Source organism: Juglans regia, chromosome 1, assembly GCF_001411555.2.
Source record: "Juglans regia cultivar Chandler chromosome 1, Walnut 2.0, whole genome shotgun sequence".
Classification (NCBI taxonomy): Eukaryota; Viridiplantae; Streptophyta; class Magnoliopsida; order Fagales; family Juglandaceae; genus Juglans; species Juglans regia.
The window spans coordinates 17781037-17808991 of NC_049901.1; the positions used below are offsets into that span (position 1 = coordinate 17781037).

Consider the following 27955-nt stretch of genomic DNA (forward strand, 5'->3'; position numbering starts at 1 on the left):
CAATCGTATAAAGTTTCTTGCAAATTTAGGGAACATATTCGTGTAAAGGACATTGTTACAAATATATTCTCTTCAACATTGAATGGCAGATTCAAACTCTCCACAGAACTCTTATCGTCAACTCATCCCTCTTCCTTTGCTATGTCATGACAAGACCACTTCCATAGCCCGTCCAAGCAAGAAGAAGAAGGAAGAATAATGCCTTCATATGCAGCATTGGAGACCCACAACTCAAATTCTGAGATCACCTCAATCTACTCCACTATTATTCACAAACTATTCATTATTTTTTTATTATTATTTATTCTTTTTTTCATTATCACATATCATCTAAGATCGCATCAACATCCAAACATCAACACCTTTAATAACTGAACTTTTCTCTTTTTTCTTTTCTATTTTTTAATTTTATGTCAAGGATTTGATTGTGGTCACTATAAGTTCTCCAACCCTTAGGGGTGAGAATTTTCATGTTATAGCTCTATGTCGCCCATTTGATTATTTCAAGTTTTTACTTATTTCATCTTTTAACATACCCAAAATAAAAAAAAGAGAGAGAGAATGTATCTACTCATTTTTGCTCGTTTACTCCTTAGGCCACCACTATAGGAAGACAACGTAACAGTTGTTAGGTCAGGTTACAGGTTCTAATGGTTTGACCTACTTTGATCAGGGGCATGAAAACACTTGCACTTTTACTTGATTAAACACTAGACCGTACCCACATCACACATTAAGTAAATCATCAACATTCCTTCCACCCAAGAGTTCAAACCTTAAATCTAGAAGAGTATAGCAACAAGACCAAGGCCTTTACCACTTAAAAGCCAACTCCTAAACTTTAAATGTTAATGACATGTATAATCATAGGTCTAATGATGGAGAATAAATCCGCTTTTTATTTTAATTTTTATTTTTATTTTTTTATAAGCACCTGAATATTGGAGTACCTTCTTCGGTGGGTAGAATATTATGTCAAACAAATGGAGTGAAATAAGCTATTCTTTAATGTAGGGGGAACGGCTCTAAAAAAAATATCAAAAAATGTAGGGGTAACGACCATCTATTTCATGGACAATATAAAGGTGAGAGGCTGAAAATTAGTTTTTATAATCTCACTCTCTGTCTCTCTCTCACCTCCACAGACATCAATCCAGTCACAAAACCTCCATATCATGGAAACTACATCAAGCCAGTGGACCATGCCTTCAATCACGGTGAACAATGCTTCCATTCAAAATAGCCCATATATAACATGTTTAACAAAGCTGCTCGTACGGATAAGTTTCTGCTCCACTACTGGAAAGGGAGGGGGGCATCTGCATGCAAAAATTACAGAGCTGCCGAGTAAACTATATTACTGGGACTACAATTGCAACATATTTTCAGCCAAGGGAAGATGAGAATAGACCAGTCATTTCAAAGCTGTTTCAGCTCCAGAACTACTACAAGCACAACAATTGTGACTTGTGATCAATGCCATTGAAGATGAAAGTCCCAGACATGGGTACGAATTGTCTTGTTATAAGCTGTAATGAATATAGTGACATGTCATCAGCTAAGAGTTGATTGAGGGTAACATCAGGAGAAAAGAATTTGAAAATAGGACAAGAAAGAAAACCTTGATAACTTCTTGTGATGCAATTCCTCCAATGAAGGCAGCAACTGCGTGGAGTTGTGAAGCACCAAATCGGCACATCTCATTGATAAGGTCCTCTGTCAAGGTTGAGCCATTGCAACCTAAGTCACTAAGGAGGCCAACAGCTGTAGTCTTCAATCGGGAAATGTCCTCATCCATCCCTCTGTGGACATTAACAATAGACTTAGCAAGGAAAGGTGGACTTAAAAATAGGAAGATCTGTTAGAAAGACATGGTATTGTCAAATGTAGGTGTTACCCATGAAATTGTCCAGGAAAACTGTTGTAATTAGCAGCAAAACGATCAACAGCTCGAAGCAAAATGTAGAACCCAACAGCTACGCTGCCATTCATATAACAAGAAAATAGGCTGTAAGCAAGAGGTTCTCTGTCAATAGGATCTCTGTCAATACGTAACTTTGTTCTTTCTGTTTCAAATTTGGTTGTGCATCAGGTATATGTATCTTTTACCTTGTCTTACATCAGAAAAAATTGCACCCAAAGAGAAAAAATAACAGTTACATTCTAGGGTGTAAAACTCAATTAGTGCAGAAGATAAAAAAATCCACAAGCTGAAGTTGTATACCAAAGACAATCAAAGGCAATGTAGGATCAAGGAATTAGGCAATCGACAGTCTACACCAATCAATCCCAACCAAATGTTTTATATCAAGAGAGTCACATCAGCTGTACTGTATTCTGAAACCCCAATTAAATTGGATCGGAAAAAATGAAGCATAATTTCCTAATTTTCTATTGATTGCACACAACTTTGTTACTGGGCTTTCATCATTATTCTCACTGTACTGTTTTTCTATAATATTTTATTATATTGGCAAAGGTAATGCCTAAAGAATCCATGTGCACTCTTGCTGCTCAAAAGCTTTAGGGCTTGTTTGGGAATGGAATCTTTTTTTTATTCCATTCTCTCTACCATTCTCTCTAGTCCCTTTAGGGCTCTGAACTTGGCCTTACCCCGCAACGACTCTAGGGCCTCGATTTCTTTGGTCGCGAGTCAGGCCTTGTCAAGGGCTTGGGATCCAGAGCCTGACCTGGACCCCATGGCGAGTCTAGGGACTTGGCTTTGTTGGACAGGAGGTCAGCAAGTCAAGACACGCGCATTGACTGCGACGTGCCCACAATCAGGCCCGTCCTGCCGTCTGCATATAGTAGGGTAGTTTGCATGGAATCTCATCTCAAAATTTCTCATAATTTCATTCTCAAGCATCACACAAATACAAATACTTTTCAATTTCAAATTTTCAACTTTTTCATCTAATCATTACTTAATCATTACAATTTTTTCAAACTTCCAACAAACTACAGCTTTTTCAAATTTCAAAACAAAAATTATATTAAAAAATTATATTCTAAAAATATTTAACTTTATAATATTTTTATTCAACTTTTTCTCTCTTCATTCCCAAAACCCAATAAAAGATCTTAACTCAAACTATTTCACTACTATTCACAAACTATTTTACTACTATTCACAAAATTCTCATCTTATCTCATTCCTCAAGCATCCCCTCAAACTTTGTACCAGAGAAACGGTCTCAAAGGCACAAGGTCTCACACTCTCATACTGTGCATGAAGTACAGAGATGATCAAAGATGCATAATTAATAAATAATTGAACATTCAAATATTATCTGAAAGCATAAACAATATATTCAAAGACACCTGTAATCTTCATCTGTCAGATACTTCTGTAACTCTGGTAAAATCGGAGAATTAAATTCGTCTTCAATGGAGCGATACCTGCAAACCTACAAAGTAAAAAATCAATATCTTATTGGAGGCAAACAAGGCAAAAACAATAAGCAATCATAAGCTATGCTTGATCAATGAGACATTTACATCTATTTGAGATATCAGTACAAGTAAAGATGCTTGTCAAAAACAGTATAAATAAAGATGTATTAAAGAAAGGTCATTAGCTAAATCAAAATGAACATATGTAAGTATTGCATGTAGAGGAATGATGAGACAAAAGGTGATAGAACATCGTACTGGGCAAAAGGTGATTATAAGTATTACAACAAAAGTGGGGGGAAGAAGGCTATAGCTCCAGACTTACTCTTAGTTTTCTTGCATTTCTACAGAAGCTTTTTACTGTTGTCTTTGAGATGCTATTTGGATCTTTACCAATTTTCTTCAGAATATATCTAACTCGTTGCTCAATAACAAGACAATCAGCCTCAGCCTTCGCTTGGAAAATGTTCTGCAGATTTACATAAAGCCTACAAGATAGTTGATAGAGAGCTTGTCTCAACAAGCTATTTTCTAGTTTGTTTGTAATTTTAGAACCCAAAAAAGATAGCATTATATTTTGGAGAGATTAAGCCACTGACTCAGTAGACGATGTCATATCAGGTATTGATCCCTCAAGTGGTGCCTCGCCACTACCTTCATTTGCTATAAATTCCTGAAAAGTGAGGAAAGTACACCATTATTCAACTTAACTTGATGAACGCCTTTAACAAAAATAAAATTTTAATTAATGACACACCATAACAAAAATAAAATAGCAATGTTAAGTTTTCAGAAATGGCACGGAAACTTATAACAGGGTAGACCCAGATCCCAACCAGATAAAGAAATTTATAGGGTACCAAAGTACATAGTACATGTGAGAGGAAATAGGGTACTACACAAAAAAGTTAAAAAGCATGAAATTGGTCAATTCTAATACAACATACATATATGTATGGTGCGTGTATGCTTGCATTGAGAGGGAAGAAGAGGGAAGGGGTAATGATAAATATGACAGTAAGGGGTTAAAGCTTTAGATTAAGAGAGAAATTAACATCCTATTTCAATTCTTCCAAAGGGACGCATGACAACTAGACACTTTCCATGCATCTGCTCCTTGGAATTCAACAACTCTAGGACAGGAGAAAACCTGCCCTGGCCCATCCGATTGAAAACTGTTGATTTCCAACATTAATCGGGTGGGGATCTGTAATAAAAAATCGATTTCCAACAGAAGTCATGTCAACCGATGAAAACTTGGGGTTCCATGGTTATTGGCAACTCTCATGTGGTTTTGTTAATTGTGATTAGGGGTGTAATCGGTCCTGTCTGGTCCGGTCACTTGGAGGAGAATTTCGGACCGGACCAATGTTTTTAGTCCAACAAAAGTTTGGACCAATAAGGACTTTGGACCAGACCGGACTGGTCCGTTTTGGTTCAATCCGGTCAGTCTTATCGGGGTATTTCAGTCCGGACTATATTTTTTTCAATTTTTTGACAAAAAATTATATAAAATGATAAAAAAAAATCAAAGTGAATGATATAATCTAAGAATAAAGTCTAATTAAGTATTTTAATCAAGTATAATAAATTAACTAATTCAATATTTTAATTAAGTATAATAAATTAATAATGCTAATAGTATGCGTGCTATAAATAATTAATAGTTAATACTTTGTCTTAAAATTCTTAACCTTTAATTTTTATATAATCTAATTATAAATAATTAGGTTAGAAGAGAATCAAATAATTATTTATAATTAGTTAGAAGAAAATTACATAATTACTTGAAAAAAAAACCCTACCCCAAGACCAGACCAGAAAACTCAAGTTCTTCACTTTCTTGGACCGAGACTGACCGGTCCCTTGATTGGTCCGGTCTGGACCGACTGAAACCCGTTGATCCGGTTGGTTTTCTCAGTCCAAAGAAAAAATTTTACACCCCTAATTGTGATCATGCAAGCGTCTACCAACATCCTGGGGTTGGTTGCTGGTGGTTTCCCATGGCTGAACTGACTGGTGTTGGCTGTTAAAATTGTAGATCACATCAACATCAGTTGCCAGTGGTTTCCGAACAGACCGACCACAACAAGGCTCCCGAATCACATTGATATTGATGTTTATCAATTGAGCAATGTAAAAGAAGGTGGTTGACTCAAAAGCCGACTTTCTTGGAAATATCCACAATATAATTCTCCAGGGTGTACCAAAACCTTGCCCGTCAACTCAGAAACTTATTCTAAATGCCTCTTTGCAGAGACATGTCGGTACTTCTAAGAAATAAACACTAATGAATTCGATATCAGTTCTATCAGATTCAAGTAAAGATATAAGTCAAAAATGCTGCTTGGAGTCACAAACCTTCAGAGCAGCCACCATCACCCAAAAATCTGATGAATTAGAATCAACTTCAGCACGGTTATCATTAAGAATCTGTTGCAAGTCTGAACCTGAGATGCACAAAATGAGGAAAAAAATAAGCACTTGTTTCAACCAGGCATATTGGAGGAAGGTGACTCATGCCAATCCCAACTCTATCCCAATATGGTAGAAAGTGAAATATTGGATGCCTAACATACCAACCATCTTGTCAACCATGCACCTGAATCAACTCTATGCATTTCTTTTTTAATGATGAAGATCTGAGACTTTATGTTAGATATGTAAAATATATGCTACAAAACAAATGCTGAGAAGGGTATTTAATGCTGGGGAGGGTATTTAATCCGATTAACATGAGTATGTAGCTTATTTTCATCATAACATCAAGAAAAATCAGCACCTATGATTGTGAATATTATATGCTTAGTTACTTACTAATTCCTCGAGGAGCAAAGACCTTAAATGAGGCCTCAATAGCTTCTCTATAGTTATCTTCGTCCGCTGCAACCATACTGGCTTTAAGAAGGTCCTAAAATGGCCAAGACATATATCACTTTACCCGAAAGAAATTTAACAAATGATCAATAAAATAAAGCTGCCAACATAAAAGCTATGAAGGAAACAGGTAAACCTTGAACTCTTTTTTCTCTTCCCTGGTTGATGGAAGGCTACCACCATGGCTTTTGGCCCATTTATCTGCCATCTTGACAAGAATGACCACATATGGTGTATGCTTATGGGCCACAGTATCTTGCACATCTAAATCAATGCTTTCTGCAAACCTATCATGTGATACAATCCCGATCATGTATATGGAACACAAGGTGGATGCTCTCAGGACAAAACATTATGGCTGAAAAGTGTCCCAGACCAGACACCAACATACATTTGACAACATGCAATAGCCAAGCAAAGGGAAATAAATATGTACCTCCTGAGCTCGGGCCATGGATTATTCAACCGGAGATCATCCAGAAAATGGTCAGGCTTTGACTCAACAACTGTATGTTCCTACCACAAATAAGAAAAAATTGGATATAGCACTGTTTTTGTACAGCTAAATTTCTACATGTGATACCATTTTGGTATAAGCCTTCGGATAAATTTTAATTTAACTCCTATGAAGTTGGGCTATGCCTTTGGCATTCCCTAATTAATTCTTCCATTAATTATCAAAAAGTACATAAATTTTGACTAACTGTAGTCCCTACCTCACGGAAATTGTATGCCAAGCTCCAGAGGTTCTTTTTTTAGATAACAAGTTAATAGTCAAAGGAATGTTGCTGATGATTCAAACAGAGAAATGTTAAGCTAGATCTGCGCTTAAGGGAAACCCTATTGATCATCCTTCTTGTGTCCAGGTTATCCCTTTGGAGGAACAATAAGGGTCAACATCTCAACCTATCTCAAACCAAACATTGATGGAACCCACTACTTTTTCAACTTCCCATAAAAAGTTAAACATCTATCAACCTATTTCATACATTCAAACACATCTCAATGGGACCCACAAACACTACTATTCACAAATCAACTCAAATCATCTGAGATCACCTCAGCACCCAAATGCAGCCTAATAAAGTTAAAGAAGATTACCTTCACACTGATTCGGACAAAACCAGTAAGGCCATAGGAGCGAGCAAAGATCAACATTACATTTGCCTCCCTACAGATTCTATCAAGCTTTAGCATCGAGTCTTCCCCTAGCTGAAAGTGGAAGTATGAAGACTCAGTTATATTTATTGAAGTTAATATGATGAAACAGAAAATTTGACAAAACATCGAAACTAGATTATGCATTCAGAAGGCCACTGCCATCCAATTTATGAATGAGATACAACCCACACAAATGTTATAAAAAATCTGGGTGCAACACAACCACAAGTACAAGCCACCTTGGACACTCAATTTTTCTTTTCCTTTTCTTAATTTTCTATTTTTTTTGCACATATAAAAGTTCATCTACATCCTACATATAACAACAAAACATAAATTGTCTGCTTCATTAAAATAAAAAAGCAAATGATGGTTTATTTGCAAGACGTAGATTGCAAAAAGATCCATGGTATGCAAAGCAATGTGCTCTACTTGAACTATGTCATCTTCACGATGGAAAAGTAGGTAAACATTAGCTTCCATACCTGAGTAGCTACTACCAATGTAAACTGGGAAAAAAATGAGGGATTGGTCTCAATTAACGACTCTGGATACTCTTCTATAAACTTGGCCTTAACAGCATCATTTAGCTCTTGAAGAAATGCGCATACACATTTTGCCTTCGACTGCCCAACGCTAGATTCATCCACTACCATCATTATAGAGAATAACAAGAAAAGGCAGTTAATTTAAGAAGGCAGCAGGGAAATATAGCATCACATATAGAACACATTCATACATACCCATAAAATTATTTCCAAGGTCCCCAGCGTCAACCTTGGATCCATCAATTACAGTGATGCTTCCAACCCCACCAAGAACAAGATTCTTTAGTGTCTCAGAACCGGTTGGACCGCAATTGAGTAAGCATATACTAGCTTTCTCAAGGGCTGCCTGTCCTTGTTCACCCCAAATCCTAAAATTTCTTTCAGCTTCAGTAAATCGAGCTTCTCACAGTAATAATTTCAAAATAAAGGAGACATAAATTGCACACAACACTTCCGAGTTCATTTTTTGTTATTTTATTAGTATATATTCTTTTGCTCATTCATCAACGATAAGAAAAAAAAAAATGGATTTAAATTTAACTAAAAATTAGATAATTAAAAAAATTAATAACAAAGTGTAATAAAGGAAAGAGCTATAAGCAAAAACAAAAAGGCTAACTCAGAGCGAATTGCAGTAAATCTTTACAGAATATATGACTTTCCTCTGGGGAAACGGTTTTCTTGGAAAATAATTTACGAGGAATCAAAAGTAACTGAGAGAGAGAGAGAGAGAGAGAGATGAATTTTTGGAAAAAGATGGAGACGGGAAAATTTTCCGAGAAGGGAGACGCGGTACCTGAGCTGGCGATCGTATTTGATTTTGGGTTCAGCCATGCTGTCTGCTGCTCAAAAATTTCGCTTGGTACCTACGCAGTGTGTTGGTGTGACTATTGACTATTGAGTCTATCACTGCGGACGGGAAGAGAGGAACTAAAGTCACTGGATTTTTTTCCAAACGGCGTCGTTTGGTAAGCCATCTTTTTATTTTTTCTTCTCTATTTGAGTTTTGCAGAGTATTGTCTATATTTTTTCAGTTCCGCCCCAGGTACCGGCGTTTACCATCGGTGGAATTGGCTGTCGATATATTTATAAAATTAAGAGAAATGATACTTACAGTTGTGAGTGTACAAACGTCGTATAATCGCTTTAAAAAAAATAAATAAATATAGAACTCACATGAAAAGAAATTAATTTTTAATAGTAGACCTCACTCTTTTTTAAAATAATTGTACGAAATTTACGCATTTCACGACTGTATGTAGCATTACTTGGAAAAGAACAAAAACATAAAAATAGTGAGAAAATGAAAAAGAAAACCTAGAGACCGGTCTGGCTGGTCTTCTTCAATAAACAGTCCTCTAATAGTAAGGCTCCACGTAAGCTTTTCATTTTACATGTTCTGCATATGGCAACACCCGATCATAACGTCTCATACAGCCCTCCCATGCCACATTCTTCGTCTTCCACTCCATCCCAACCCACACTCATCCCACGGCACGGACGAAGCTCAACCCCCCCAGTCGGCACGAACGGACCCCAAAAATTTTAGTTTGAAATTCTAAATAAAGATTCTGAGGTTCTTCAGTTGCAACAGCAAATTGATGAGACAAGCCAGATGTGGTAGAAACTGGAGAAGAATCTTAAGCTCAGGGGCTTGTCAACAAAAGAATCAAAAGGTTCCTCAGATGAAAATGGATTTTTACCTGCAGATTTATCCCCTGATCTGTTTACATCTGCAGTAGAAGCTACTTTCAAAGCCGTTGTTTCTACTTTTCTACTACAGATTTTTCTAAGTCGTTCACAAGTTGTTGGGTTCCAAGTCATTCACAAGTTGTTGGGTTCTACATGAAAAAACTAGCTTTTAGTGGGTTTCAACAAGCTTGCTTAAGATCTTTATGGCTTAGCAAGCTTAAGCCGATGTTGGGTTCTTTATGCCAAAGAATGTTTAGTGGGTTTCAGTAAGCAAGCTTCTATGTCAAATCGAACGATCTCACGGTCACTAAAGACAACTTCTTCCACCAATTTCTTTCTCTAAGGAAGATGGATCCATTGGACATGCTAGGCCAAAATCCAGATTCCATTTTTGGAAAATATTGCAGGAACAAGTACCTAGTAATAGTTCGCTCAAAGAAAAAGAAACGAGAAATCCCTTCTTTTTTTTTTGAAAAAAAAAATTCAAATAGACAAAGACTATATTTTTCAATTGAGCCTAACGAAAATTTTCAATACAAAAATAATCAATTTTTAGATAATTTCTACTAGAAAACAGACAAGGATTTGAAGTTGATATTTTACCTAGTCGGATATCTCGCCAAAGTAAGACAACAACAGGGCCGCAGGGGTGAAAGCTCCTTCAATGTTTAACCTTTTAGTTTTAATCACCTGTATCCTTGTGTATTGTGCTAATTCATCACTTTCTTACATGTCTAATGCTTAGTGGAGGGCTGTTTTACTCCTATAAACAGCAAGGCTGTCTAGAAGCGTTTCTCAAAATGAAACCTGAAGAGAAAGGAGGGAATGCCGTCGGAACTAAGATTTCTTGCCTTTTCTATCCCTCAGGTGCAGCATTTCCATTTGGACTTTTATTTGTGCTTTGAAGGAGAACGCATTGATAGGCAGCTTGGGTGTTATTTATTTTAGATTTTTTCCAGAGGTATGCTATGTTTTCATGATGAACTGTAACTAGTTGTTTGCATAATATCATACTTTCAATGCCCAGAAACTATGTTTGTAGCCTGTGCTTTGCACGTAGTGCCTTTATAATGCTAGTTTGCTCTTTACATCAATTTTTTTTTACTAAAATAATTGATAAATCAAATAACAGTACCTTTCTCTGTTCGTGGGTAGATGAAGAAGACCCAAAATCACCGAATCTGCTCATTAGGGCATGCGACCACGTACTGCTCTTTAGGACATGAGAAGAACCTAACTTGTGTTCGTCTTCGTGGGTAGACGAAGAAGATGAGAAGAAGACCCAGCCTTTGCTTTGTTCGTGGGTAGAGGAAGAAGACGAACCTTGCTCTGTTCGTGAAAGTGGAGAACACACTCATGAGATCATCATGGTTGAAAAATCAGATCTAGTCAACAGATAATCACCGTGTGCTCAAGATTGTACTGAGAAATATTCCTTACAATCGGCATGTTACATTAGAAGAGAAATTGTAACAAGATCATCTTAATAGTTGAAATTTTAGAGAGACGTAAAAAAGTGCCAAGCGAGTTGAATATGAGATTTTTCATCAGTCCAATCTATTTAATTTGGCAAAATAGTATAGCGTAGAATACTAGAGTGGCATTAATTTCTATGAAATTGAATTCTCCATGAAGATGCGGAGAACCAAAACGATGTCGAAACCAGCCATTTTTCTCGGCGACAAAATTCATTGGAAGAGAGAGAGAGAGAGAGAAAGAGAGATTCATTTTCTAAAGACGTGATAGGCATCCTCTGCAGCTGCTCTAGTAGCAGCGACCTGAGCAAAAAAATGCAGAAGGAAGTCGTCAAATTCTCTAAAAACGTTACCCAAAAGGAAAGTGTTGTCCATGTTAATCGCCACGTTGACCTTAGAGAACCAGAAAACCTGCTCCAAGGCATCTTTCTCCACTTTCACACAACACACTCTCGCTCAGTAACTTGTGTTGGTGTTCTGTCATTTGGGTTAAACACAAAAAGCGTCGTTTCAATTTTTCCACGTGGAACGGGTACGTGGGGGGATCCCATGCTAGGTGCAAGTAGACTTTTTGATATTTTTTAAACCAATGAATAATTAATTTTTGCAACTTTGTCTTGTTTGTTTTCGCATATGAGATGGAATTTTTTGAAATATGTGTGAATAGTATTTATATGTTGAGTATAGATGACATAAGATGACATAATATGAAGTGTGTGTTTGTTTAAAGAGATGAGATAAGATTAATTTGGCTTTTTTATAAAATTTAATGTGGTGAACCCCACTACTAATTGTATTAATTTTTTATAATATTTTATTGGAGAAAACCGTTGAAAGTCCCGTGAGAGTATGCAAACCATATGTTACAGTTCACTGTTTTCTTGGGCGTTCGTATTTCTCATGCATTTCCTTTTTCTTGTCTTGCTTCCTTTGTTTATTTATTTATCAATTATGTGTAATTATTTTTTCTTTTTATCAAATATTTTGCAACCTCTTCGTATTTCGCACGGCTAGCTCCATAGAGGTTCGGTGCAGAGGCTTTGATTCTTGGAGATCTAATTTCTCGAGCCTTGTTTGGAAGGCAACCCACACGACGACATAGTTCTGCAGCAGAGGGATGCACGCGAAAGGGCAACACGTATTACATAATAATGATCTCCCAGCTATAGGTCGTTCATCTACTACAGAAGCTTCATGTCATCTTGTATTAAATCATAAGTCTGAGCATGGATGATACTGTACATATTTCATATATTTCATTTCTCGAATATTCTTTTGATTATTCTGTAGATATTTTCCTATTGTTAGAGAATTACCATTGTGGTACATTAGCAGTTAGTTTGTTACGCTTTAGATGTATATATATTTGTTGGTTGTACAGTGCTACGGTATCAATATACACAGGAATATTCAAGCATTCTCCATCTCCTTCGTGTGAAATAGCTCTCTGCCCTCTTTGATTTCTAAACCCTATTATGGTATCCAGAGCCTCGAGAGCACCATCCATGGACGATTCTCCCGATAGTTCAGACGATTCCTCATCTTCCACGCATCTCTCTGTCTCTTCCAACAAACCCTCAAACACCTACAGTGCCACAACCATAATCCGTTACCTAAACCTCACAGACCCTAACAATTCTTTTCACCTAGACAACGGCAACAACCATGTCGTGATTTTGTCATGGATTTCCTCACCAATGACAACTATATTACCTTGTCGCGTGCGATAAGGAGGGCTCTCCACATGAAGAACAAGTTGGGGTTTATTTCCAGCTCACTTCCTCAACCCACTGACCCAAATGATCCTCTTCTTGATCTATGGAACTGCTGCAACGATATGGTAGCCTCATGGCTACAAAATTCCATTTGCCCTTCTATCAGATCCAACATCGCTTTCCTTGATGATGTCAGTGAGATCTGGCTTGATCTTAAGGATCGATTTGCTCATCAGAGCGGCCTGCAAATCTACCAGTTCAAGAAGAACTTAGCTAGCCTTCTCCAAGAATCTGACACTATAAGTGTTTATTACGACAAGCTAAAAACTCTTTGGGATGAGTTGTTGATTTATGATCCTATCCCTATTTGCACTTGTGGTTCAATGAAAACATTATCCGATCATTATCAACGTGATTGCGTGTTTCAATTTTTTATGGGCTTGCACGATAGTTATTCCCCTATTCAGGATCAAATTATGCTGCTCGACCCATTACCTCCACTCACCAAAGTCTTATCCCTAATTCAACAACAGGAACGCCATTCCCAGATGGCATCCACCAACCCTTCTCCTGACTCCTTGGCCTTTGCAGTCATAAAATCGTACCCAAACCCCACTAAAGCTTTCCCTCAATCCAAACCCAAGAAAGACAGAGCATATTGTACTTATTGTAAAATCACTAGCCACATCCTTGATACTTGTTTCAAAGTCGGAAATGCTGAGCCACCTATATGTTCCCACTGTAACATGTCTGGACACACGATGGAGAAATACTATATGCTTCATGGCTACCCACCTGACCATAAATTGTTCAATAACACACAAGGTTCCTCTGTTGTTGCTGCTCAATCTGCCTCAGAACCAGAGACTATCAGTGATGCTCAAGTGGGTCTCACTAAGACTCAGTACCAGCAACTTCTGGCTTTACTTCAACCTCGGGAGCTTTCCATTGTTGTTCAGCCTTCTGCTAATCAGATTCAATCCAATTTGCCTTCTACATCGACTCCTCACATCTATGATATATCACTTTGTTTATCCACTACAAACATTCCTTGGATCATTGATATAGGCGCAACAGACCACATGGTCTTCTGCCCCTTTCTGCTCACCTCCATCATAGCCTCTATCTCTCACTCAGTTAGGCTCCCAAATGGAACTAATGTTCCTGTCACGCACACTGGCACTATTCAATTGGCATCTTCCATTTCTCTTAACAATGTTTTGTGTGTTCCCTCTTTTAAATATAATCTTATCTTAGCCCAGAAATTGGCTGCTTCACTCACTTGGTGTCTTGTGTTTTTTCTTGATTTTTTACTCATATAGGACCTTCTCTCATGGACAACGATTGGGAAAGGTGAAGTAAGAAATGAACTTTATTACTTACTTAATACTACTGTTTCTCCATCTACTTTGGCCTCAACACTTTCAAAATTCTACAAAACTCCACCAATAGCTTGTGTTTCCTATTCTCATACTGTTACTGACCTATGGCATTGTCGCCTAGACCATCTTTCATTTCCACTTTAAAATATGATTGCATATCCTATTGTAAAAGACCACATTAATATCATTAATACAAAACCATGTTATGTTTGTACACTTGCAAAATTTCATACACTTCATTTTCCTCACAGCAAACATAAAACAATTAGACCTTTTGAAATTGTGCATTGTGACCTCTAGGGACCCAATTCAGTCCCTACCTATGATGGTTCTAATTATTTTCTTACCATAGTTGATGATTTTACTAGAAGCACTTGGCTCTATCTTCTTCACACTAAAGCTGAAACTAGAAAAAACATAGAATCTTTTGCCAATTTAATTGAAAATCAATTTGATTTCAAAATCAAAATTCTAAGAAGTGACAATGGCAAAGAATTTCTTATGCACGATTTTTTCAACAACAAAGGTATTATTCATCACACTAATTGTGGAACGAAAGCATCAACACATTCTCAATGTAGTTCGGGCTTTAAAATTCCAAGCTAGTCTTCCTCTTGAATTTTGGAATGACTGTGTTTTAACAACCACATACCTCATTAATAGGACTCCTAGTCCTTGACTTAAAAATAAAACCCATTTTGAACTTCTTTTTAACTCTCCACCTTCATATTCTCACTTAAGAGTTTTTGGTTCACTATGTTTTGCCACCACCTTACATCAAGGTAGGAAGAAATTTGACCTTTGAGGTCACATGTGCATTTTTATAGGGTACCCTTTTGGTACTAAAGGTTACAAACTCCTTAATCTTGAATCAAGAACCACATTTATATCTCGGGATGTCATATTCCATGAATCCACCTTTCATTTCCAACATTTACCTCATCTCTCATCCAACCCCTCTCCCACACTTGTTTTTACTAAACCCTTACCTAATTCACTTGACTTTCCCACCAATCCCTTGAATTTCAGCCCTATCACACTTCAACATCTTGCCTCTTCCATCCAAATCTAAGCCCCATCTCAAATTCCAGCCCCATCTCAAAATCAAACCACCCTCAAACCTCATCCACACCTTCCAACTCTGTCTCCCCTCCCTCCCATTTTCCTTTCACTTCCTCACATATGCCTAACCCCCCCTTCTCCACCATCTAACCCCCCTCTCCGTAAGTCCACCAGAGTTAGAAGAGCTACACAGTATTTGCAAGAGTTCCACTACAGCCAGACCTCACTTCCAGCCACTTCTCAGTTGCTGTCCAAGTCCAACATTGGTAATTCTTGTTCTCTTGCTCATTTTTTAACTTACCAGAAAATTTCCCCTTCATTTACTGCTTTTTCTACTTCTACTTTAACCATCTCTGATCCCACTACTTATAAACAAGCTGTGAAACACCCTGGTTAGTGTAAAGTCATGGAAGTTGAACTCTTAGCCTTCAAACAAAACCAAACTTGGATCATCACTAATTTGCCTCTTGGGAAAGAGGCTATTGATTGCAAGTATATCTACAAGACCAAGTTTAATGTTGATGGGTCTGTAGAAAGGTTGAAAGCACGACTTGTGGTAAAGGGGTTTACACAACAAGAAAGTGTAGACTATACCAAAACATTTTCCCCTGTAGCCAAGCTTGTTACAGTGAGGATTTTGCTCTCCATTGCAGCTGTCAAGGGCTGGTTCCTTTTTCAATTTGACGTCACTAACACATTTCTCCATGGAGATTTGGATGAGGAGATTTATATGCGTAAACCACTCGATTACACCAAAGGGGGCCCCAATCAAGTATGCAAGCTTCTCAAAAGCCTTTATGGCCTTAAACAAGCTTCACGACAATGGTACTCTAAATTTTCCTGCTCACTTATTGCTTTTGGATTCCAACAATCTAAAACTGATTACAGTCTCTTTACTAAACTAGATGGAACTTCGTTCATTGCACTTCTAGTTTATGTAGACGACATTATTATTGCTGGAAATTGTTCATCTTCCATTGCCTCCCTTAAATGCTTCCTTAACACTCAATTTAAGCTGAAAGACCTTGGCTGTTTGCGCTATTTTCTTGGCTTGGAAGTTGCAAAATCTTCCAAGGGCATTCACTTGTGCCAAAGAAAGTATGCTTTGGATATTTTGGTTGATTCAATGACACTTGGCAGCAAGCGTCTTAAGCTTCCTCTTTAGTAGAATTTCAAACTTAGCAAGGATTTTGGTGTTCCCCTATCAGACCCAAGTACTTATAGACGACTTATTGATCGATTGTTGTACCTCACAATCACTAGGCCTAATATATGCTATGTTGTCCAGCTTCTAAATCAATTTATGAGTCATCCAACAACATCACACTTGGCCAGAGCACATAAGATTCTCCAATATATCAAAGCTGCTCCTAGTCAAGGCATATTGCTCTCATCTTCTTCTCCACTTCAACTTAGAGCATATTGTGACACAGATTGAGCCTCATGTCCTGACACACGTCTTTGTGTCACCGGTTATTGTGTATTTCTTGCAGCCTCTCTTATTTCTTGGAAGTCAAAGAAACAATCTGTGGTTTCTCATTCCTCAGCTGAAGCTGAGTATCTCTCTATGGCCTCTACATGTTCTGAAATTACTTGGCTCAAATATCTTCTCAATGATCTTCGGATTCATCATTCACAACCAGTATTACTTTATTGTGACAATCAAGCGGCTCTTCATATCGCTACCAATCCAGTTTTTCACGAAAGAACAAAGCACATCGAGTTGGATTGTCATTTGATAAGGGATAAAATCCAAGAAGGAAGCATCACCACTGCACATATTTCCTCAAACAGCCAACTGGCTGACATTTTTTACCAAGGTCTTGCCCTCATATCTTCTTCGATTACGTTTGTCCAAGATGGGAATAGTTAATCTCTATTCTCCATCTTGTGGGGGGCTATTACACAATAATGATCTCCCAGCTACAGGTCATTTATCTACTACAGAAGCTGCATGTCGCCTTGCATTAAATCAAAAGTCTGGGTATGGATAATACTGTACATATTTCATATATTTCATTTCCCGAATATTCTTTTGATTATTCTGTAGATATTTTCCTATTGTTAGAGAATTACCATTTGTGGTAAATTAGCAGTTAGTTTGTTACGCTTCAGATGTATAAATATTCGTTAGTTGTACAGTGCTAGGGTATCAATATACACGGGAATATTCAAGCATTTTCCATCTCCTTCGTATGAAATAGCTCTCTGCCCTCTTTGATTTCTAAACCCTATTAATAGAAGAGAAATGGGATAAAAATGAAGTAGAAAGATGGGATCGAAATGAGGAAGATTCGCAAGAAAAGTTAATCTCGAAATGGGGCTTTCTACAGAAAGGGCAACACGAGAGAGACGAGAGATGTTAGAGAAGATTGCCAGTGGATTTCAAAATTAGTGAACGTTATTGAAGTAATGATTGGCCGAGTGAGATGAAAACATTGAAATATAAAATGAGTGCTTGTTTTCGCAGATTATCTAACAGTACGAAAACTTAGAAAAATTTTCAAATTTTGTATTTTATCTCTTAAAGCAAATGAGACTCGACACCGATTTATAAATAAATCCTAGAATAATAATAATATAATAATTTTTTTTATAATTAATGTTGTAGGCTCAAACATCAATAGAATGTTAGTCTATCAATAAACAGGATTGAAATATAATTATTTTAAATAATCTGTCTTTCGATTATATTTTCCTTTTTCAAAGCATTGTAATTGCATTTTATGTAGATATTGTGATGTAACTATGCAATCTTGTGTAATGAACATGGAGAGGACATATTTAATTTCGTGTAAGAAACTATAAAATATGGTAATCTCCATTTCTTTCTATCCCTTTAGTTGTGTACTTGATGATAGTTGTTGGGTAAGTGAGAGATTGATTGAGCTCAATAGGGTGTTACAAACACATAAGTTCTGAACGTGCTGAACTTTGAGACAGAGGGCGGGATAACAATCATAAAATAAGAGAAAGACTAATATTTCAAACAATATTTAGATTCAGAGATGAGTTGAGATGATTTGTAAATAGTAAAATAAAATATTGTTAGAATATTATTTTTTAATATTATTATTATTTTGAAATTTGAAAAAATTGAATTGTTTATTATATTTTTTTATGAGAATTTAAAAAAATTATAATGATGAGCTGAGTTTCTAATCCAAACAGAAGCTTAATTTGAAACAATGGGCCAAGATCCTATAGATCAAATGAGAGAACCAGGTTTAAACCTCCACCCATGTATCAAAAATAAATTTGAAACATAGGACGGGCACGCGCGCACACAAACATATATGTTCATATTGACTATGCCGACATTTTCAAACAAAAAAAAAATTGTCAGTATCCTTGGTACATTAAATAAAGCAAACTAGAGGAAAATACAGCTCGAATACAAAGATACATATATTTACACACACAGGGCATGCACACAAACATATATATTAAGAGAAAGAAAAATGCTATTAGTAACCGACTAGAGAAACTGCCAGGGAATCACGTCCGACGTGTCAAAAATGAAACGACCACGTTTCATTCAACTTGTCAAAACGCACGGTTTCTTCTTCATCTTGTTAGATCCAAGAAGCCCCATCTCCACGAAGTCACAGAAGTCTTCGTCTTCTCTAGAGCGACTCCCCCCTTCATCTTTTCCACGAACCTAGAGAAGTCCCTTTCGTCTTCTCCACCCACATTTGAAATCTACGTACCCAAAAACCCACAGAGTTCTACATCAAGCCCATTTGTCACCTCTTCATCTTCCCAAGTACTCAGATCTGAAATCCCCTTCCCACGAATCGAGCATAGTTCGTTGTTGCTGTTCTCTTACTTCTCTCCGCTCCTTTATGATGAACTCCACCTTGTTGTTTTCTTCAACGTCCTATACTAAAACAGGTAAACCCCAAAGACAAACACCCTCAAAGACCAAACAAAAGAACCTAGAAAAGTGAAACAAGAGAAAAAGACAAAGAAAAGTCAGAAACTGAGTTTGGAGAAGCAAACAGAGACGAAATCTGTAATTCTTAGATTCCCATAAAAGTGGTAAGGGATAGGGAAAGTTTTTTTTTAGGAAGAAAATAAGAGTGGAAACAGCAAAAATGCCCAAAACATTTACAACTAGATGGAAAATCAACAATTGAAAAGAAAGACATACTGGAACAATCAGATTAGGGATAAATAGTCAAAAAATCAATAGTCAAAGCCTTATTTTTCCCCCTTCAAGCCACGAACCATTGACTACAACAGACTACTCAATTTCAGTTGGCACTATCTCTGAGCAAGCAACTACTGGAGCATCTTTGGACCACAGAACCAACAATTCAAAGAAATGCATATTCTTCAACAACGCAAAAGGAGCCCGGGGGGCATCTAGTCTTTGTATTGTTCATGGGGGTAGACAGAGATGCCAAAAACCAGGTGCAACAAGGGTTCAGGGAGCCGAACTCCCCATTGCAAGGCACATGGTGGAGGGAAGAGATGCCAACACTTGGGTTGCACTAAGTGCCGAGGGGAAGACAGATTATTGCATAGCACACGGCGATGGCAGAAGATGTGGGTTCCTAGGTGGGTGCAAGTCGGGCCTTTGCATTAGACATGGAGGTGGTAAGATGTGTGAGAAGGAAAACTACAGTCGAAGTGCTGAAGGACAGGCTGGTTTGTGCATCTCCCATGGGGGTGGACGATGTTGCAAGTACCATGAATGTAAAAAGGGTGCGCGCAAGGGAGCACCATGTTCTGCAAGGCACATGGTGGAGGCAAGCGTTGCATATTTGTTGGGTGCACCAAGTGTAACACCTCGTATTTTAGTATATTTTTAATTGAAAGAATATTTGTTATTAATTTAAAAATTGATTCTCTTGTTTTAAATTTTCATATTTTAGTGGGTTTATTTTTATAATTTTTAATTTGTGAAAATTAAATTTGACATGTTTTCTTAATATTAATAATTGTTAGGCATTTAAATTTCTCTTTATTTTAAATTAGTTTATTGTTGGGTTTAATTATTTTATTTTCATTTAATCACTACGTTTGAATTATTTTATTTTACTTGTTGTTTTGAAACAGTTTCTGATGGATCATTTTTGTGACCCAAGATGTGAGGATTGAATCTCATTTCTTTTTCTCACTTTTTCTTTTTCTCTTTTCCTTTTCTTCTCTTTTTCTTTCTCCTCATTTTCTCCCATGCTCTTCCCGCATGTGAAGGCTTCCTCCCTCTCTTCCCCGTGCGATCCCATCTTCTCCACCTAGCCACCGCCGCGTGCCGCCATGCACCACACCGCCCAGTCCCCCCTCCTTCCCCACCTGCCGGCGACCCCTCCCCTCCGATCTCAGCCCCTCGCGAGCCGCCGTTAGACCCCACGCGCATCACCAAGCCGCGACCTTCTCTTTGCTCGTGCGCTGCAGTCGCGCCACCTCCGGCCACCATTTCTTCACCACTTCATCATCGACCTCCTAGCAACTCAATGCACCCAACCTCAGCTCCGATCCGCCACCGGTGAAATACATCCACTTCATTTCCGCTTTGGGTATTTTTGCACTTCAAACACCCTCTACGCTGCCACCCACGGCCAACCACCACCACCACTAGCTTCACCGACATCCCTGAGCCCTACCCTAGCAATCTCAGGTCTTGGTTTGTTTCGGTTCAAAAGTGAGTTTTTGAGACCCATGGCCACAGTGCATTTAGCACTGTTTTGTTGCTGCGTTGCCGCTTCTAGCACCTCCGGGATCTTTCAAAAATTATATTATAGCATTGTAAGTATTTTTCCAAAGAACTTTTGAGATTTAAATGTATTTTCGCGCTAACTCATATTTACTTTGAATTTGTTGGTTGTGTCGGACTGAGTCCGAGGGGTCAGTTGGATTGGATGATGGAGTTGTTGGTATGATTGGTTTATGCTATGAGATTTGTTGGCTGTTTCGAGTTTAAATATTGGTATTTTGTGTTTGACATAAATTATGGTGGATATGGATAATTTTAGTAAATGATGATATATTTTGAGATTATGGGGGTTTTAAGTTTTGAGAAATTAAAATAGGTTATTTAAGAAGCTTAGGATTAAATATCGAAATCCGTAATTGATTGAAAACTTATGGAAATTATGTGATTATTTTTATAGGTGATGATTTATAGTCGACTCGACATTGTTTAGAAAAATTCTGAAAAGCTAAGTCGTCCAGGTAAGCGGGGTTCCTATGCTTGATTTGCATAAAAATAAAATAGACTGAGATTGATTTTTGAAAATATGCATGTTTTGTTATGAAAAGAGATTTGAACTACCTTAATTATTTGTTCTGTATTACTCATGAGATTCTGTTTAAGAATAAAATATTTTTTGGCATAACTGGTGTAGACATAAGTTATTTTGCATTTTGCTTCTGAACTGTGCAAAAGAGAGCGAATATGAAAGTTTGTACATAAAATTATGTTTTGTGATTTCTGAAAACTATGTTCTGTTCTAAAGACGTTCTGTACTCTGATATGGTGTGACTTCTGAAAACTCTGTTCTGCTCTGAAGATGTTCTGTACTCTGATATGATGTAATTTCTGAAAACTTTTGGCATGACATTTTGAATCGGGATGTGGTTTGTGGATGGTGACTTATTTCACCTACCATGAGTGCTAATAGTGGCTTCTGTTTGGGTTGGTACCAACTGTTCTGTTTCTAGTGCACCCACTTTGGAAACAAAGTGGTTTTCTGGTGGTTTTTCTTGTGTGCACACTCAGGGCTCCGAGAATAAATAAGGGGAAGATTCACATTCTGTTTCTACTCGGTTAGCTACCGGGTTTTACACAATCCTACCACGGGGGTTAAACATGGCTTCTGATGTGATATGATGATCTGGTACGATAGTGGTCAATTATGTTATGCCAAAAGACTTTGAATAAGAATATTTTTTGAAACTTTCGCTCTGATATTTTTGATAACATGTTCTGACTCTGCATTCTGAAAATAAAAAACGTTTTGTTCTGCATTCTAAAATCTGTAAATGCTCATGTTTGCATAGTAGTATATATTCTCTGCTTACTGAGTTGTTGATAATTCACCTCCTTCTTATCTCCATTATTTTCAGATGATTTTTAGATATTTCAACTGAGGATCAAGACTATGAAGAATTGAGTGAGATGACTTAAGAATAGTGGATTAAGAATATAAAGTTTTCGATGAGTATTAGTGATTTTTATAATTATATTATTGAAATGTGGATTTAAGTGACATGTAGAGAAGTTGATAATTTTTTAGATTACTGTATTGAGGATTTTATATACGAGTATGTGTGGTTAATAAAATTTAAAGTGTTTACGTATGATTTGAAGCTTTTGGAAGAATATTAGCAATGTTAGAATTGATTATCAGGTAATATGAGTTAACTCTCCAGACACTCGGGGACGGGACGTTACACCAAGAGTGTTAACAGGAGCACGCAATTGCTTCCACAAGACCAATTGCAAATTCCTCACACCCAGTTTTTCTTGCAACCAAGTCAAGCTTCGTCTAAAATCAACTTTCCCTCCTTCCCGTTTCGTCTGTTCTATTTTTTTTTTTTTTGTTTTTTTTAATATATTGGCCACGACAGCCACAGTTCCCTCACAATTTTGCGAGCTCGGTTACTTGTAGCACTTCTGTAATAGAAAATCTAGGTGGACCAAAAAAAGTACATATTTACAATACTCAAGTACATTAACCTAATGTGCAAAAACAAAGTACATTAGCTCAGTCAAATTGATTGTTAGAACATAGAACATCATATGGTTGGACTAATATGTGCTTGAAACAACTTCAAATATCCCATGTAAGCATAATTCTATAGATTTTGAAAAGGCTTAAGTTTCTTAATTATACTCATCTATACTACTGTGCATCCAAAATTTAAGAATCCTACCTTTACAAATACACAAGGGTGGCATTCCAAGGTCACTCTACTCTTCATCACCCTCCCTACGTCTATGTTACATTTCTTCAAAGTATTTCCCAAAATGAAACATATAATCACAACCCTACAAAGCACTCCAACAAGACAAACATGACTTGATTTTGTTCTCTTAAGAATATATCTTAGTTCCATAAATATTTTCCTTAAGAGGAAATGGTAAGTATCACTAGACCACAAGGTTATTGTTAATATGACATTGTCATGAAACAAAAAGATATCATATGCCCAATTGATGCTACTATCCATAATTTGGCCAAACTTCATCAATTACATGGTCGCGAAATAAAAATATAATCAGAACCTAATGCACACCTAATTCCTCCAAAAATACTAATTCGATGGTGTAAAACTAGCTGAAGCAATACTCAAAACATGGAACTTGAGTTCAAATGACAGTTGCAACTACAAAATTGATGCATGCCAAGGATAAAACCACAGCATAATGCAAAGCCTAAAGCTCAAAAACATATCCGGTACACTTCTATAAATGGGAAGTCAATCTAAAGAACGCTAAAGTCCCAACAGTAATCTATGAATGCGAGACTCATCAACATTATCAAGCCATGTCAAGATTAATAGTTTACTATAGCACTAGAATCTTACTATTACATGTCTTAAAAATGGAATTGCTAACAGTCAACAGGGGCAAGCACAAACAGATTGGCCTGACAAGTTAATGCATGCTAACAACTTGATACCCAACACAATAAACCCAATCTACATTGTGTTTAAAAGTACATCATATCTATTAACAAGCGGTACTCACCACTAACCAGTGGTTTCAAAGTCCCACATGCCCAACTCAAAAACAAAATGCAAGAAAAGATGGAGCACTGGGGTCTTCTCACCTAACTGAAAAACAAAGATATATCTCTGGCCACAAATGGAAAACCGAATAATTTATCACAATTAGACGAAGCTATTAATGGTAGGCATCATGAGACCTATGATCTCTCGTACTGTCATCCCCAAAGACAAGTTGTTCCTCAAGCACTCAACATGAAAAGTTATACAAGTCAAGATGGTTAGACAATAAACAGACTTAAAATACAGAAATAACTACACAAAGCAAAGCAAAACAAGAATCAAGTCGTAGATAAAACTTTAGAACAAGCAAGATTGGCAGAGCATGCAAATGGAGAAAAAACCGAAACATGAAGACCAATTAAAACTTCAACTTCTTGCGCAACGCTACTGTTAACTCGGATAATTAAGCCATAGCATATTAGGTGAGGAGCAAATCAATTCAACGCAAAGCCTTCCCTTTTCAGCATTACATCTAAAACCAGTTTTTGCACTAGAAATGAAAAGAAAGATAAATAGCCGCATTGAAGAATTCAACCCGCAGCATCAAGTCCGGAACAAGCAATACTGTGATTTATAGTAAAGATCACTCAAAGTTAATGACTAATAGACTAATCACAATTTACTGAAATTAATTCCCAATCCAAGCAACAATTAGAACTAGAAAAACTCGGAATATAATTGAAATAAGCACTGGATCTGCAATTATAGATCTAAAATTGGAAGTTTTGGATGAATTTATTATCATTTTTCAGTTCTGTCTAAGAAATATTTTTTCCTTTTTCACATAAATGATCAAAGTACAACCAACTACAAATAAAAATCGCTCTACAAGATGAAAACTCCTCAGTAACCTCCACAGAGTGAGCTAAAACTACTTCATTTCAATGAGCGACGAGAATATCATTACTGAAAGCGTCGACGACCGGATCGGGCGCGTCCGGGACCGGGCTAGGGTTCAGGAACAAGACAGACTTGGCTGCCACGAGCTTCTTCCTCTGCGGGCAACGCGGACCGTAGATCCTGCTGGCAAAGCAAGGGATGCCGTCGCCCACACTAACCGGGAGTTGTTGACTGCCGTTGCTCGAAGGTGGAGATGAAGGCGGGGTCGAGCGGTGGATAGAGATCTGGGAAGAGGAGGAGATCGAGTATAGCAACCTGACTCGGTGAGTCCGAGCGCTGATTCGCAAGTCACGGATTTGGGCGAGCATGCCTGGTTTAAGATACTTGTGGAATGGCTCGGACCGGCTTGGGGATAAGGAGCATTTGGTAGACGCTCTGACCCTCCGGTTCATGGCAAAAAGCGAGAGAGGAGAGATTCGAGTATTCAGAGAGAGCTGATGAGATCAGGTTGGAGACTTGAGAGAGAGAGAGGGAAAGAGAGAGAGATGGAAGTAGGGTTTTTAACGAGGGGAGGGGGCGCAGAGGGGCGGGAAAGAAATGGAGGGAGGAAGGGTTAGGGGGGGGAGAGGGTGGGGGTTTGAAAGAGAGTGAGGCGCGGGATGGATTATTTGGGGTCTTGGATGACCTACTTTTTCACATGGGGTCGACGCGTGTTTTGTTGTGGTCCCTTTTCCTACATATCGTCACTACGTCAGCATTTAACTTGAGAGTCTGCGCAACAAGTAATTATTCGGTGCTATTATTAATTTGAAACATTTTATTAACTGCTCTAATTTATATTATTTAATTTATTTTTTTGATGTACTTTTTTGAGTAAACAGGTGTCAACCTTCATTAAGAGAGGACTTACAAAGTTGATTTAAAAAACAAATCAATTACAAACGTTACTAACTCCCCAGTACACTTTCGTGACTGACATGGTCTAGTCCAGACAGTAAATTTCTAAAGACCTAAATCTTCAGAGAGAATACCTTCTCTGTCCAGGACAGAGATTACAAAGCCCCATACCCTGACTAAGCAGGGTAGGGTATCCCAAACCCCAACAACTCCGTCAACGCGGAGGGGGGACTAATACTCCATTCGGACCAAAATCCGAAGGTACTAATTTTTTGGATTTTTATTTATCCTAGAGACTACATTACACAAAGAAAACTACAAAGAAAAAACACTGCAACAAAACAGAACACAGGAGCTGTTGTGGCGCGTGCAGTGCACGCGCCACTCTGGGGGGGGACCGCCAGTCGACCTTGGAGGTCTCGGACTCACAGACTCCAGAAACGCCGCACGTGGTGTTGGCGGAGGGCTCCCGGGTGGTGCGTGGAGGCCACACGTCGACCGACGCCGTAACTTCGAGCCGCGCGTGCGGGCTACTCGCCGCTCCGTTCGGTGCCGTATTCGGTGGTCTTTAAGATCGGCGGCAGGGCATCACCATGGCGGGGCGCGTGCTGGCTTGTGGCGGCGGGAAGACCTAGATCGGCGGTTCACACTTATTTCTCCTGAAAAAACACAAAAACACAAAACAAAAACAACAAAGAAGATAAGGGAAGGAGGAGGAGGAGGAGGAAGGGAGGGGAAGGGAGCCGAAGCTCCCACCCCTCACGCCGGATCTATGACCGAGTTTTTTTTTTTCGGCAAACCGAGAGAGAGCGCTCTATTCTCTCTGTCTACGAGTTGTTAAATTATTTTTTTTTGATGTACTTATTAGAAAAAGGTGTTGTTATATGTATTTATAATTTTATTTATATTCTTACTTATAAGATTTATTTTATTAATTTTTCTTTGAAATTTAAAATTTAAAATTTTATATTTTTCAACGTATCAATAATTAACATATGAAAAAATATAAGTTTTTTTTAAATATATTTAACATTTTTTATTAAAAAATTATATATTCAAAATAAAATTACACTCTAAAACGTCAAAAAAAGGAAGATTCAAATCTTGAATTCCTCTACCTTTTTATATTTGTATTTTTAATTTTTTTTAATAAATCACATAACATCACATTGTAGTATCACGCCAAGAAATAAATTTAGTGTAAATTATGGGACATAATAACATTGTCCTCTTAATTTATTATAATAAAATAATGTGATTTTATAATTTTTATTAATAATTCTTAATTACATCATTTTATTTTTGCACGGGAGTATTATGTCCTTAGTCTTGAAATGCATTTATGTGATACCATTGTAGAATATTATGTTCGTAGAAACTAGTGATCATATAAACTTTTAATGGCATGTTTTATGATAATATATAAATATCACACACTTTAAAATATCGATAATAAAGTTCTATGCACAAATACCGTACCGTTCTCCCACATCTTAATACAATCCTCCTTTCTTATTTCTTTTTTTTTTTCAACCAATTAATTGCGGAATCATTAGAGTCAGAATTGTCTACTATAATTATAAAAATTAAATAAATTAGGGGTATAACTAATCCGATTTTAGACATATTTTAAAACTGAACTTATATACATCGGTTTTGAGAATTGAAAAATCGATATCGGACTGATTCATCATTGAAACTAGAATTTTTGATTTTACCGATTCCAGTCAAATTTTTCCGATGTAATTTTAATGATGAAAACATCACAAAGTTTTATAATGATAACATATGATCAAATGTGTAGAAATATGTTTCTAAAAAAATATATATATTATAATTGCCATAAAATGTATATATCAAAAGTAGATTTATATTAATAACTTAATATTAATGTTCATGTTCAAGATTAAATCTTTATATTATATTCATTTTATTATTTTATGTTGTAAAATTAAAATTTATATGTTATATCAAATGTTATAACTTATATTAAGATTTATAAAATTAATTGTATATCATATCAAATGTTATATTAATTTTACATTATTAAATTATTCGACATGAATAATAAGATTTTAAAATTAGATGTTATATTAATTAGCAATTTAGCATATAATATACAATATAATATAAAAAATAAAATATATATATATGAACCGGTTTTGTCCGAT

At 37.0% G+C, this 27955-nt stretch overlaps 3 protein-coding genes across 4 annotated transcripts; 1 reads left to right on the plus strand and 2 right to left on the minus strand.

Moving 5' to 3' along the window:
* Positions 1-989: 989 nt before the first annotated feature.
* Positions 990-8903, minus strand: LOC109022167 (NEDD8-activating enzyme E1 regulatory subunit AXR1-like). 2 transcript variants are annotated; one of them, XM_035694764.1, is made up of 15 exons: positions 8776-8903; positions 8175-8347; positions 7917-8080; positions 7372-7482; positions 6707-6786; positions 6407-6557; positions 6211-6304; positions 5755-5843; positions 3993-4066; positions 3719-3881; positions 3322-3407; positions 1898-1981; positions 1622-1802; positions 1412-1529; positions 990-1319 (listed from the first exon to the last, which is right to left on the minus strand). In XM_035694764.1, the coding sequence occupies exons 1-14, from the start codon at positions 8811-8813 to the stop codon at positions 1446-1448; spliced, it is 1572 nt and encodes a 523-aa protein (XP_035550657.1). In that variant the 5' UTR covers positions 8814-8903; the 3' UTR covers positions 990-1319; positions 1412-1445. The 2 variants fall into 2 exon arrangements, with proteins under 2 accessions (XP_035550657.1, XP_035550656.1); XM_035694763.1 differs by having other exon boundaries at positions 990-1529.
* Positions 8904-12827: 3924 nt separating this feature from the next.
* On the plus strand, positions 12828-14223 carry LOC118348427. Its single transcript, XM_035690049.1, has 2 exons — positions 12828-14083; positions 14184-14223. The coding sequence occupies exons 1-2, from the start codon at positions 12828-12830 to the stop codon at positions 14221-14223; spliced, it is 1296 nt and encodes a 431-aa protein (XP_035545942.1).
* A 10529-nt stretch (positions 14224-24752) lies between these two features.
* LOC109022065 lies at positions 24753-25489 on the minus strand. The gene has a single exon (XM_019004864.2). It carries the CDS (start codon positions 25337-25339, stop codon positions 24929-24931), a length of 411 nt encoding a protein of 136 aa, XP_018860409.1. The 5' UTR covers positions 25340-25489; the 3' UTR covers positions 24753-24928.
* Positions 25490-27955: the final 2466 nt, after the last annotated feature.

Coding starts and splice junctions, on each gene's coding strand:
- LOC109022167 (XM_035694764.1), bottom strand. CDS start 8,813: ATGGCTGAACCCAAAATCAAATACGATCGCCAGCTCAG. Junction 8,081..8,174: donor CCTTGGAAATAATTTTATGG/GTATGTATGAAT, acceptor TAATGATGGTAG/TGGATGAATCTAGCGTTGGG. Junction 1,530..1,621: donor CATCACAAGAAGTTATCAAG/GTTTTCTTTCTT, acceptor TATTCATTACAG/CTTATAACAAGACAATTCGT.
- LOC118348427 (XM_035690049.1), top strand. CDS start 12,828: ATGGATTTCCTCACCAATGACAACTATATTACCTTGTCGCGTGCGATA. Junction 14,084..14,183: donor ATTTCTCTTAACAATGTTTT/GTGTGTTCCCTC, acceptor TTACTCATATAG/GACCTTCTCTCATGGACAAC.
- LOC109022065 (XM_019004864.2), bottom strand. CDS start 25,339: ATGAACCGGAGGGTCAGAGCGTCTACCAAATGCTCCTTATCCCCAAGC.